This window comes from Copadichromis virginalis, unplaced genomic scaffold (assembly GCF_057382275.1).
Source record: "Copadichromis virginalis isolate Kocher_CV1m ecotype Utaka unplaced genomic scaffold, C_Virginalis_male_GT1.1 unmapped_scaffold_1, whole genome shotgun sequence".
NCBI classification, from domain to species: domain Eukaryota; kingdom Metazoa; phylum Chordata; class Actinopteri; order Cichliformes; family Cichlidae; genus Copadichromis; species Copadichromis virginalis.
In genome coordinates, this window is record NW_028188589.1 from 10,413,240 (window position 1) to 10,425,563 (window position 12,324).

The window sequence follows — 12,324 nt, forward strand, 5'->3', positions numbered from 1 at the left end:
GGATACGGGAGCGACGTCACATATCTTTACGAAGCTCGAGAGTTTTAAGACGTTTGATGATACATTTCGACCCGAGGCTCATTGTGTAGAGTTGGCTGATGGAAGGCGGAGCAGAGGAGCTGCAAAGCGGCGAGGAGATGCTGAGATAAGTATGATTGACAGTAAAGGACGCAGTCACAAGGTAACATTGAAACAAGCACTCTACATTCCATCGTTTCCACAGGACATTTTGTCAGTAAAAGCAGCTACTAGTAACGGAGCCACTGTGGTTTTCAAACACGGGGACAGTTTTCTTAAACATGTTGATGGAACAAAATTCCCTATATGTGAACATGAGAGACTGTTCTTTATAAATACTGTGCAAGAGTTTGAGGAGAAATGTAATGGATGTTTTGATATGCAAACGTGGCATGAAATCCTAGGGCACTGTAATTATGAGGATGTTCAAAATTTGCAAAATGTCGTCGATGGAATGGAAATTAAGGGTAAAATCAACAAAAATATGCAATGTGAAGCCTGTATACAAGGGAAGTTTACTCAAACTAGGAACCGAGAACCAGATGAAAAGGCCAGGACAGCATTAGAGTTGGTACATATGGATTTAGCTGGTCCGATTACGCCAAACTCTAAAGAAGGGTTTAAGTATGTTTTGTCGTTTGTTGATGATTATTCAGGTGCAACATTTGTATATAATCTGAAACACAAAAGTGATACAACTCAGGCAACTGAAAGATTTATTGCAGAGGTGGCATCGTATGGGAAAATCAAGTGCATTCGTTCTGATAATGGAACTGAATTTACAAGTAGACAGTTCAGAGATTTGTTAAGTAGACACGGCATTAGGCAGGAAACTTCGGCGCCATATTCGCCTCATCAAAATGGAACAGCAGAGAGGAACTGGCGTACACTTTTTGACATGGCGAGATGCATGTTAGTTGAGAGCGAATTGCCAAAGTCTTTATGGCCATATGCAGTACAAACCGCGGGAGTGATTCGGAACCGATGTTTTAACAAACGCACAGGTCAGACAGCGTATAAGATGTTAACTGGAAAAAGACCTGATCTTTCTAGAATGAAGAAATTCGGATCATTGTGCTATGCTTATAAACAAAATAGGGGAAAGCTGGATCCAAGATGCGACAAAGGTGTTTTCTTGGGATATGACAAAAATAGTCCAGCATATTTGATCTATTTCCCAAAAACCGGGAAAGTTGAAAAGCACAGATTGATAAAAATACTAAATCCCGTGACAATGGATCAACAAACACAGAGTGATCAGATGTGTGAAGATGAGGTTTATGAATCCAGAAAAGATGGTGGGTCCAAACAGACGAAGGATGAGGATGTTCAGGATGGTAGTGAAAGCAGTCAAACTGAGTCTGAGGTTAAAACTGATGATAAAGTAGATGCTGGAGCTACACGTTATCCATCCAGAATCAGAAAGAGACCTGATTATTTGAGTGATTATATCACGGATGTGAAAGAGTGTGAAAATGAACAGATGCAAACCAGTGTTGATTATTGCTACAGATTGTTGTGTGAAATACCCACATCATTTAGCGAAGCTATTGTGTCAAGCAAGTCAAAAGAATGGGAAAGAGCGATGAATGAAGAAATTCAATCCCTTAAGGAGAATGACACATTTACTTTAACCACCTTACCAGAGGGTAAGAAAGCAGTGGGGGGTAAATGGGTTTATGCCGTTAAAAAGAACTCTGACGGATCAGACAGATATAAAGCTCGATTTGTGGCTAAAGGTTTTAGTCAAACAAAAGGAGTTGATTATGAGGAGACTTTTTCACCGACTGCTAACTTATCGAGTGTGAGAGTTTTGATGCAGAAAGTGGTTCAGGATGATATGTTGGTTCACCAGATGGATGTAAAAACCGCCTATTTACATGCACCAATAAATGAAGAAATATATATACAACAACCAGAAGGTTTTGAGATAGAATCAAGTGAGACTAATAAACTGGTGTACAGACTAAAGAAATCACTTTATGGGCTGAAGCAATCGGGTCGTAACTGGAACCAAACCTTACATGACTATTTAAGCAGTTGTGGATTTAGACAAAATATTGCTGATCATTGTGTGTATTCAAAAGAGACTGAAAGTGAAAAGGTAATCATCATAGTGTGGGTGGATGATTTACTCATTGCAGCTAACAATGAAAATGTGCTTTCAGGTGTGAAAGAAATGCTCTCTTCTAAATTCCAAATGAAAGATCTGGGGAAACTTAACCATTTTCTAGGAATAGATTTTCTTCAAGAAAAAGAATGTGTCACAATGTCACAGAAAGTATATATTGAGAACATTTTAAAGAGATTTAACATGCAAAACTGTAAGCCACGGTTAACACCCTGTGAACAGAAATGGACTCATTCTGATAAATTCGAGACATTACCAGATGTGAGGAGATATCGTGAAGCGGTAGGATGTCTTATCTATCTGAGCCATTGTACGCGACCTGATTTAAGCTATGTTGTCAGCAAACTGTCACAACATTTCAATGCGCCAACTGTTGATGATTGGACAGCAGTGAAACATGTTTTGAGGTATCTAAAAGGTAGTCGAGGGAGAGAACTGTGTTTTAGGAAATGTTCAAGTGGAAAACTGGGTCTACAAGCATACAGTGATGCAGATTGGGCATCCGATGTTTCTGATAGACGCAGTATGACAGGTTATTGTGTAAGCCTAAATGAAAATGGTCCTTTGATATCAGGGCTGGCTGTAGCTCAGGTGGCAGAGCAGATCAGCCACTAATCAGAAGGTCGGTGGTTCGATCCCAGGCTGCACCCTGGCTGCATGCCAAATATCCTTGGGCAAGATACTAACCCCATGTTTGCCTACTGGTGGTGGTCAGAGGGCCCGGTGGCGCCAGTGTCCGGCAGCCTCGCCTCTGTCAGTGCGCCCCAGGGCAGCTGTGGCTACAATGTAGCTTGCTATCGCCAGTGTGTGAATGTGTGTGTGAATGGGTGAATGACTGAATGTAGTGTAAAGCGCTTTGGGGTCCTATGGACTAGAAAAGCGCTATACAAATGCAGGCCATTTACCATCATGGAAAACCAAAAAGCAGACAACTACAGCACTATCAACTTGTGAAGCCGAATACATGGCATTAGCAGCAACAATTCAGGAATGTATGTATTTGACTTATTTGATTCAAGATCTTGATGAGTTTGAGTATGAAATACCTATGATTTTGGAGGACAATCAGGGAACAATCGCTTTGTCAAAGAATCCAGTGAACGGACAAAGACGTAAACACATTGATGTGAAATATCATTTTATAAGGTCAGCTGTACATGAAAGAAAAGTGCTCATTGATTACTGTCCAACTGAGTCAATGGTAGCAGATATGATGACGAAACCAGTCTCAAAGTCTAAGTTAGACAAATTCTCTGGATTCGTGTTTGGAATATAAGATGGTTTTTTTGGAGGATTGTTTTTCCCCCCAACCTGTGTACAAGTGGGGGTGTTGGATTATGTGTCCACAGGTGTTTGTACTTTGTGCCTTAATAAAATGACGGTAAAAGGCCCCGCCCATATCCTATCCATGTCTTATCATGCAATGACTCTGTGAATGGACTGGAGAGGGGTTGTGGTAGAGTCCTCCGTCAGGAATGAGATGTATGTGTCGACTTTTTATTCTCCCTTAAAAGTATTATGCCATAAATGCTGCACAGGGCAGCTCTGCTAACAATTTCTAAACACAAAACCTCTTCACACTTCTAACATGCACATTTACACAACTAAATGGCAGTATTGATGAAAAGAAACACATTCAACAAATCCATTTAAACCTTAAAACAAACAAAAGGAAGCATCTCTATGGACAAACAAACCCCTCCACTTGGTTTGACCTGCTGATGTCATGTGTGACATCAGCAGGACTTTAAAATGAGGAAATGCCGGGCGGGCGTTTCCCCACACCTGACCCTCATGAAGACTGAAAAGACAAACAAAGTAAGAACAAATGACTTAATCTGTAACATAATAAAATGTAAAGAAACATGTAACTGAGTATTCAGCTTCATTTGCAGAATGTTTGATTTGCCAGCAACTGAATGCTTCCACACACAAACCCGGCATAGTGAGTGAAGCAATGTTACTTAACAAATAGCAAATCATAGCAAATACATAGAAACAGAATAATGTGTTTAATATGCAAAAGAAGAAGAAGAAGTAAACACATATGGGACAAATGGAGACCATTGCAGCTCATCCACCAGTGGGGTAAAAAGAGCAACCAAGAAAGTGGCAGCCTGCACGGCCACAGATGTGCTGCAGGAGCTAGAAGCTCTACCCATGGAGAAACTCCTGGAGAACCTTGCTAAGCCTAACAGGGGACAGGTACTTCTGCCCAACCTGGCAGCCACAAAGTGAACTCATTTAGGTAAAGATAACCACATGCACCTAACCAGCCTGCACCAGCCTGACATTTCTTCCTCCTAAGTAAAAACCAATGGATGGATTGAACTTAGAGTCTCAGCTCAGTTTTCTATTTTGACCACCTACACCCCAAGATACTCTTTTAAAAAGTGTTGTTTTCAGATCCCTTTGAAGTTCATAAAGGGCCTGTTCATTTTCATTCAGATGTTTTATTACATAAATGTTACTGTTTTCTTTTGATTTATGCTCCCACTACACTGCACCTCTACAAACAACAATGCCACGGACTGTCAGCTGCTTTTACATGCTGTGAACATGAGTAGGTTTGATCAGAGTTTCAATTATCAAAGAAAAGACAAACTGAGCAAAAAGAAGGAAAAAAAGACCAACTTCTTCCCAACTGACAAGAAAAATACTCGTCATGTTTTCATAATAAAGGATCAGGCTCCCCATTTATGACAGCTTGGACCAATAATGTCTGTTACACTGATGCTACTGTAGAGACAGGGTCAACATCTCTATTTAAATATAATTAATATACAAAACACAATCAAAGTTATACATGAATTATTCATTATTTTTACTATTGATAAAATTCATGTATACTAATCAAAGTTATACATGAGTAACGACATTATTAATAATGATTAATAATAATAATTCTAATGCCAACATGATGACTGTTCATAGCTCCTGCTTTGAAATACTGAACTTAAACATTGACCTGATGAAAGATCACAATTCACAGTGGCCCACTGTCAGAATCATTCTGAATATAAACTCATCGAGTTAATCTGAACCTTTCTCAAATGTGCTGTGAATAAATGCTGCTGCAAGCCACTGTGGGAAAGCTGTGTTATTATCATGGAAACATCTGTGACACATTCACAGAGGACGAGGACACAAAGGGACGACACGCAGAGGCTGTGTTAAAGTCAAAAATCCAAATCTTTAGTCCTAAACAGGCAGTGGTTACAAACAGGAAGACGAGCAGTCCATTAAACAGTCTACAGGGTCAAACATACAGAGAATTCAAACAGCTATTAAAAACAAATAACTGGACACTGAAAAACTTCAGTGATGTGTGAGGCACCAAAGGGAAGCAGCTGAGTATATTCAATGAATTCTCTTCAAATACAAAGACAGAAACTCCTACAGGCAGCATGCAAACTGAGCAGGATACACAAAGATCAGAGATTACAAAAGAAATCAGAAAAGGATTTCAAACTTACTGAGAGCAAGGCCTCTGTTACAAATCTGTCTAATAGAAAAACATGCTGTACAGATACAATACGCTCAGTGTTCATGGTCATTTAAAAACTGGCTCTACCTGAACCACTTCAATATTTTATGAAGTCACTGAGTCGACCATTTCTACAGTTTGTTTCCTTCATTGCAGTTAGAGTGCGGCTGGTAAGGATGAAAACACACACAGAGCGTAAATTGTCTTTGTTAGTAACAAACGTCAGCAAAGAAAAGACAAAACACACAAACACTCTCATGATATTCATGAATCATTAGAAAGCATCCAAACATTCTGCTCGTGGACTTTTACAGTCTTATTTGCACTCGCTCATCTTCATAATCATCCTGATCAATACATGACAGGGGAGGCTTTGAGGTAGGCGGGGCTCTCTGCTGATGTCAGCATGAAAGGCAGGACCAGCGTCTGCCACATGTTGGTGAAACATCACAGTACACTGGCGTGGTTTCCTTTCTAGATGTTGGACGTTTGACACTTCAACGTTGAGGCGAACAAGAAGACACAGTTTTGGGTCGGGTTGCTGCAGGGTTTCTAACTGAGCAAAAGCAGAAGCACACAGACCAACAGGGATCAGATGCTGAGTGTTAGAGGAACATCTGTGCTGATCACTGAATGCTGCTGTGGTCTCTTGTTGAAGTTGGCTGGTGGGACAGTCTAATAGTGATATCCTGCCCATCGGAGGAACACTTTTAAAAACACATGCAATACTTTGTTTGTATTACAGTCACAGTTTATCTTATTTTTGTCCTTTAAAAGTGTTGCTGTACTATAAAGTCCTATAATTTGAGGCTAAAATGGCTCAGAGAGTCTCTCTCTCAGAGGATCTCCTTTGAAAGTGGAGACGGCTTTATCCGCTGATCCACGTCACTTTACCTGGATGTTTTCTTTGAAGCTGGATGAAGACTCCTCTCCCTCACTCCTGCTGCAGCTGTGTGGTCCAGTTGGCCTCTGAGGTCACAGTCAACATCTGTAGCAGAAGAGGGGAAATAAAAGTCCAGGTCACCAAAACTGGGAGCTTTTCCAAAATAGAGCGTAACTGGACTTTTTCAGCCTTACAGGCAGATAGTCGTCTGAAGCTGCAGCTTTTTCTTTTTAGCTTTTTCCAATCTCTGCTCTCGGCTTTCTTTGAGAACAGGTCTGCTTTCTTGGCATGGGTCTGTCTGCTGTTGGTGAAGAGACTAAATCCACATACTCGCTACTAAGATCTCCTCAAGTAGTCTCAACCAGATTACAGTTTAAGAGTAAATGTCTCCTGAGAGTTTCACCTTGGGGAGATGCTGTCTGGCTAACATGCAATCATGAGCATTAATCTATGAGGTGAAAAAGTAATTTTAAAAGCTCCAGCCACAAGTTTTATTTCATCTGTGTTTTGGTCAGAGTCCCATCAGACCTCCAGAATGGTGTCAGAGTGTTTTCTATCCACGTGATGAGCACAGGCCTCAGGTCCAGACCTCCACGGGCACCATAGCCTCTTTGGAGCTAATAGGTGCAAGAAGGTTTTGTTGGGATAGGAACTGAAGAGGAAACTGACGAGGAAGGCAAGGATCTCCTTCAGCTCCTCCGAGCCGGGACCTCTTTGTGTAGGCCAGCATTGGCCAGGTAGCCCTCCAGCATCGCTGGATGGCCGACAGTGGAAAACCTAGAGGAGGAGGAGAGAAACAGCAGCTTGGAGCATGTCTTTATACTGTTTAGTTTTTAGAGCCACAGACTTTCTTTTAATGTCATTGTTCAGGATCTATGACTGATTATGTATTTATTGTATTCCTCCATGACTGTGTGACAGCAAGTGGAAAAAACCAGCTTCACCTTTGTTGATATGCTTGTAATTTTAATATTGATTAAATGGCCCATGAAATAATAGAAAGCTCATATATGAAAATGTATTTTAAGAAGTAAAATGTTAATCTGAGTACAAAGGAGTACACTCACCTTCTGGTAGATGGAGGTGTAGCGAGCGCTGGTGAACATCCAGGCCTCCTCGTAGAACTGATCACTGATTGGATCCAAAACATCGATGGAGGATCTGTGTAAGCGCTGAGGATCGTCCTGATGGACAGAACAGAAGGAGAGTGAGACAAGTGAAGATATACTAAACAACACTGTGACATGAACTGAGCCACACACAGTTTGATTCACAGGTGATTGACACATTATTTGACCACGAGCAATCTTTTCTGGTTTGACGCCGTCTTTGTAGCCAGAAACCAGCTCTCTCCTCGGCTTCCTCCACTACACGCTTCCCCCACGCCAGTCTCCTCCGTCACTATAAAGGGGAGAGTCATGAGCTCCATCACCCTCACCTGTGCCGTCCAACGTCCCGCCACCAGCCTCCACTGCAGCAGGCCAGAGACCACACCCCTGCCACAATAAGTAAAAGTATATCCTTGCTGTACCCTTAATGCTAAATGTGCTAAATTAACCGCTGCCTTTGCCCCTTTGGGATTATTCTTGTGTCACTGGGATGTTGACCTTTGACCTTCACATTAGAGAGATGGGCAGACATAATTAGTGTATGAATTTTAAAGTAACAGGTAATAAAGAGAGTGTAGCAAATGTAGTCAGGTTTATTACTCTGTATCACACATGAGTGCCCGAGGGAGGCGGGGCTGACTGGGGAGACACAGGAAACAGAGAGACAGGGCTGACTCGACATGAAACGATGAAACGTGGGACACGGGAACAGAAACTAAACACAGGCTGAAATGAACACTGAGGGAGGGAGAACTAAGATTACTGAGAGCCTGATAAATAAGAAGAACAAAAACCAAGAAAAACAAGAGTCAAAGAAAACCAAAAACACAAAGCATTGGGCCAGGACCCACTGCTGTGACATTTATATGTGATAAAAACATTAAAAACTGCTCAGATGTTGAAATCTTTCTACGTATACTTTAGGTTCAGCTCTCCAGCCTGGCATTTGGTTAAGCATGATTCAAACATTTGGTTTTGTTTAACTGGTTTTAATTATAATTACTTTTTGTGAACATTTGTTGCAGCATTTAAAAATACATCATTTATTTTCAAACTTTTATTTGATTTAGAGCATCATATTTGACCAACGTAAATGTTTTAATTTCATATAAAATAACTGAAGCAGTGAACTAAATATCTGAAATCTTTCCTTCCTTAAAAGTTATAATCCTACTTAAGTTATAGTGCAAACGCTTAAGCAACAAATATACTTGATGCTAATTAATTAATATTTCCCTTTGATGTTGCAACTATGCGGTCACTTCTGTCTTTAAACAAAATAATATTTTCCAGTTACAGAAATCATAAAGTCCAAACTACACTGAAAAAAATATGTTGTTGGATTTACTTAATTCAATGGTGGACATTTGTTGCACACAGATGTTTTGCTTTGGCAGCAACTTAAACAATTGAGTTAAATTAACACAATTTATTCATGTTCAATAAGCCTGTGCAATTTGTGTTGATAAAATGTGACTTAAACATGTTTTGATGAAGTAATTTGAGCTCTTGGAATATTTTAATCCTTCACAATTTTCTCACTTTATCCCAACACCATTCAATAACTTTTACCCAATACTACTTGGTCACTTAAATACTACATGTTATCTTCAAATTATATTTTGCTATTATATTCTAGTATCAAATACACAATTTTCAAATGGAGGCCTAATAACAGATTATATTGTTCTCTTCCAAGATGGTTGCTGGCATCCACCAGTAACCTTTCAAAACAAAATGTCTAATTTCACTGCATTGACAGTAGGTAAAGAATTAAACTGACATTACTCCTCCACTGAATCTACATAAATCAACAGTTAAATAATGTCAGTTCTTCCGTGTTCTCTGGAATCAATCACAGCAAAGAAATTAGACTGTTTCTTTTGAAAAATGTTGGGAAAGAACAAATCAAGATCAAAAATCAAGATTCAGTTAAACAACAATTATAACTAAACAATTTGAGGTAATGTTAGTTTCCATTAACATTAAATTAGGTTACTGAATTGGCAAACACCTTCCTATTAACATTACCCATTTTACCCCAATAACTAAAGAAATTAGCACTTGCAGGTCAAAACCTTTATTCAAGAGATGCAAAAATAACATTGATACAGTGACTGTCAAAAATTACAGCACTGATCATACTGTGACATGTTGGTTCAAAACAGCACACTTAGAAATATTCAACGTTCTTTACTTCAACTGAATGAAACTGAAAACACCATTTCACACGACCCATATGGGATATTTAGACTGTATAACTGTTCACGCTACATCTCTTCACTAGTAAAAGAAAGAAAAAATACAAAGAGAAATTTAAAAATGCTGCCAAAATGCTGCACAGAGCAAAAGGAAAAACAAACAACAACAAAAAAATGGCCCTGTCCTCATGGCAGTTGCAGTGTATATACCCAGATAGCAAGGAGACATTGAACAGATGTTGATTTTCCATCTGAATCATCAGAATCGTCAGGATTGAAATGTCAACACAAAACCAATGTTGAAACAACATTGAAATACTGATGAAACCTGACACTGACATTGAAATAACATTGATTCACTGTTGTTCTGTCATCGTTGATTGTTGATCTATTTATAGTTGACAAGGTGACAACAATCACGTTGAAAAATCATCAATTTATGGTTGAGCGGGAAATTAAAGCTGCTACCACTTGGACTATTCCGCAGCACCCCTATCACATTGGTACGTCCCTCCAGGTAACCATTGTCTTGTACAGTAGAGCGGGACATTAGATTTACTCTCAGTGGAATTGACCGGAGAAGGCATCAGTTCATGCACCGCACTGGCCTGCACCACGATTAGTATAAGGTAAGAATGAATGACTTTTGTTCTATTCGTTATTTCCATGGTTGCATTTGAATAACAGTAAAAAAAAACCAAACAAACTTGTTAATGTAAAGTTTTGGATAAGATGTGGGAGCCCGATATTGTGTCTACTTTCATCTTACAATCCGGCAACAAATAAATTGCACTGCGAACAAAGTCTATCAACAAAGAAAACATTTTCGTTTCATACTTTTCCGTTATATTCCCTTACAAAGCTAGCTTTAACGCTTCGAGGGTTCCTTTGTTCTTGCCGTCGCCTCGGCGCTTGACCCAGACTTTCGCTCTGTAGTTGCTTTTTAGCATAGTACTACAAAAAATTGTAAATCTGTGATATATGATTGATAAACGTAAAGGTAACTGTATAAATGTGTTCAATGACTTTGTTACTTTTAATGATTGGAGAGCACCCGCTTCGATTCGCACTCAATTCAAACTTTACGCTACACGCTCACCTACCTTGCGTTTGCACCTTTTGTCCACACGTAAACTGCGTTTCATCAACTGAAAACTGAGATTTTTAAAGACGCCTGCCAGGGCGGATATTTTCGAAAACTCTGCTTTAGCATTTACGTGTGGACGAGGAAGACGGAGAAAACGCAGCGTCAAAGGTGTGCGCCTATTTTGATGCCACACTGTGCGCCAAGTTTTTGTCTCGGTGCCATGAATTCCTTTTTTTTTTTTTTTTTTTTTTTTTTTTTTTTTTAAATGACATCAGAAACAGCAGTATGCGACATTACGTGATGGCAGAGCTTCAGTTCATCCTTTGTCATTTTTTTTTTTTTTTTAATAAATAGGACAGGGGGAATGAATGAGAGAGAGCGGGGGAGAGAAAGAAAGAAAACCAAAGGGGAGAAGAGACGGTGAGAAGGGGGGGGAAGAGAGACAAAAAAAAAAAAAAAAAACTCCTGGGTCACCTGTATGGAGAAAAAAACAAACAAACAAACAAACAAAAACAAACAGAGGAGACAGCAAACAACAAAGAGCAACATAATAATAGAGAAAACAAAGCACCATCACAATAAACTAGCTAGTCATAGATATCAGTATTTACTAAGTAATAAACGATATTGTGCAGCACGCAAGATAGACAGCGCACAGTGTGCTTTGAGGCAGCAGCCAAGAAAGCTTTAGTCCGCGTCTGTGAATACCCATGTGTGCATACCTGTGTGGATCAGCATGCTTGCATTCCAAAGGTTTCTCCATGTAATGATCTGCTAGGGAGTGTGGGGGGGCCACAGCCCCGTCCTCCAGGGTGTGAAGCGGGTATGGAGGAGATCAAAACTCCAGACATCCAGAGGCCCCCAGAACACAAGAGACCATGGAAGACCAACAGAGGGGCAGCCGCGCCACTGTCCCAGTAAGAGCTGAGGAGAGTCCCAGATGAGGGCTCGCCCAGCAGCCGCGGAGCAGAAGTCAGGGGGAGTTGCAGTGACGCGCCCGTGAGCTCCGCCGGCCCCCAGCTGCGCCTGAGTGACCGAGCCCTAGGCCGAGAGGCCGGGGGCACCCCACCTCCAAAGGGGCCCGAGCGAGCCCCAGGCCCCAGGCCCCGACAAGCGGCCACCAAGGAGTGAGCCGGTGTGTACCCGGACGCCCACCCCCAGACACAAAGAACCACCAACACACTGACACCTGAGGGAGTCCGCCACCGGCAGGGGAAGTGGTGGTGGGTGGAGATAGGCCTCCAAACCTTGGAGGGCCTGAGGTGTCCCCAGAGAGGTGGCGTCTGATACCCAACCTGACATATAGACACAGACATACAGGCACACACAGACACAAACATCCATTCCCACCCTCATGCTCTCATATGCACTCACTCCACACTCAACCAACGTGGAGACAGACATAAGG

At 40.9% G+C, this 12,324-nt stretch overlaps 1 protein-coding gene across 1 annotated transcript; it reads right to left on the minus strand.

Moving 5' to 3' along the window:
• Window positions 1-6,117: 6,117 nt before the first annotated feature.
• On the minus strand, window positions 6,118-7,808 carry LOC146679816 (phospholipase D1-like). The gene is made up of 3 exons (XM_085450304.1): window positions 7,587-7,808; window positions 7,048-7,296; window positions 6,118-6,624 (listed from the first exon to the last, which is right to left on the minus strand). Exons 1-3 carry the CDS (start codon window positions 7,806-7,808, stop codon window positions 6,571-6,573), a joined length of 525 nt encoding a protein of 174 aa, XP_085306430.1. The 3' UTR covers window positions 6,118-6,570.
• Window positions 7,809-12,324: the final 4,516 nt, after the last annotated feature.

Coding starts and splice junctions, on each gene's coding strand:
- LOC146679816 (XM_085450304.1), bottom strand. CDS start 7,808: ATGTGTCAATCACCTGTGAATCAAACTGTGTGTGGCTCAGTTCATGTC. Junction 7,297..7,586: donor ACACCTCCATCTACCAGAAG/GTGAGTGTACTC, acceptor CTCCTCCTCTAG/GTTTTCCACTGTCGGCCATC. Junction 6,625..7,047: donor ACTCTGACACCATTCTGGAG/GTCTGATGGGAC, acceptor CTTCTGCTACAG/ATGTTGACTGTGACCTCAGA.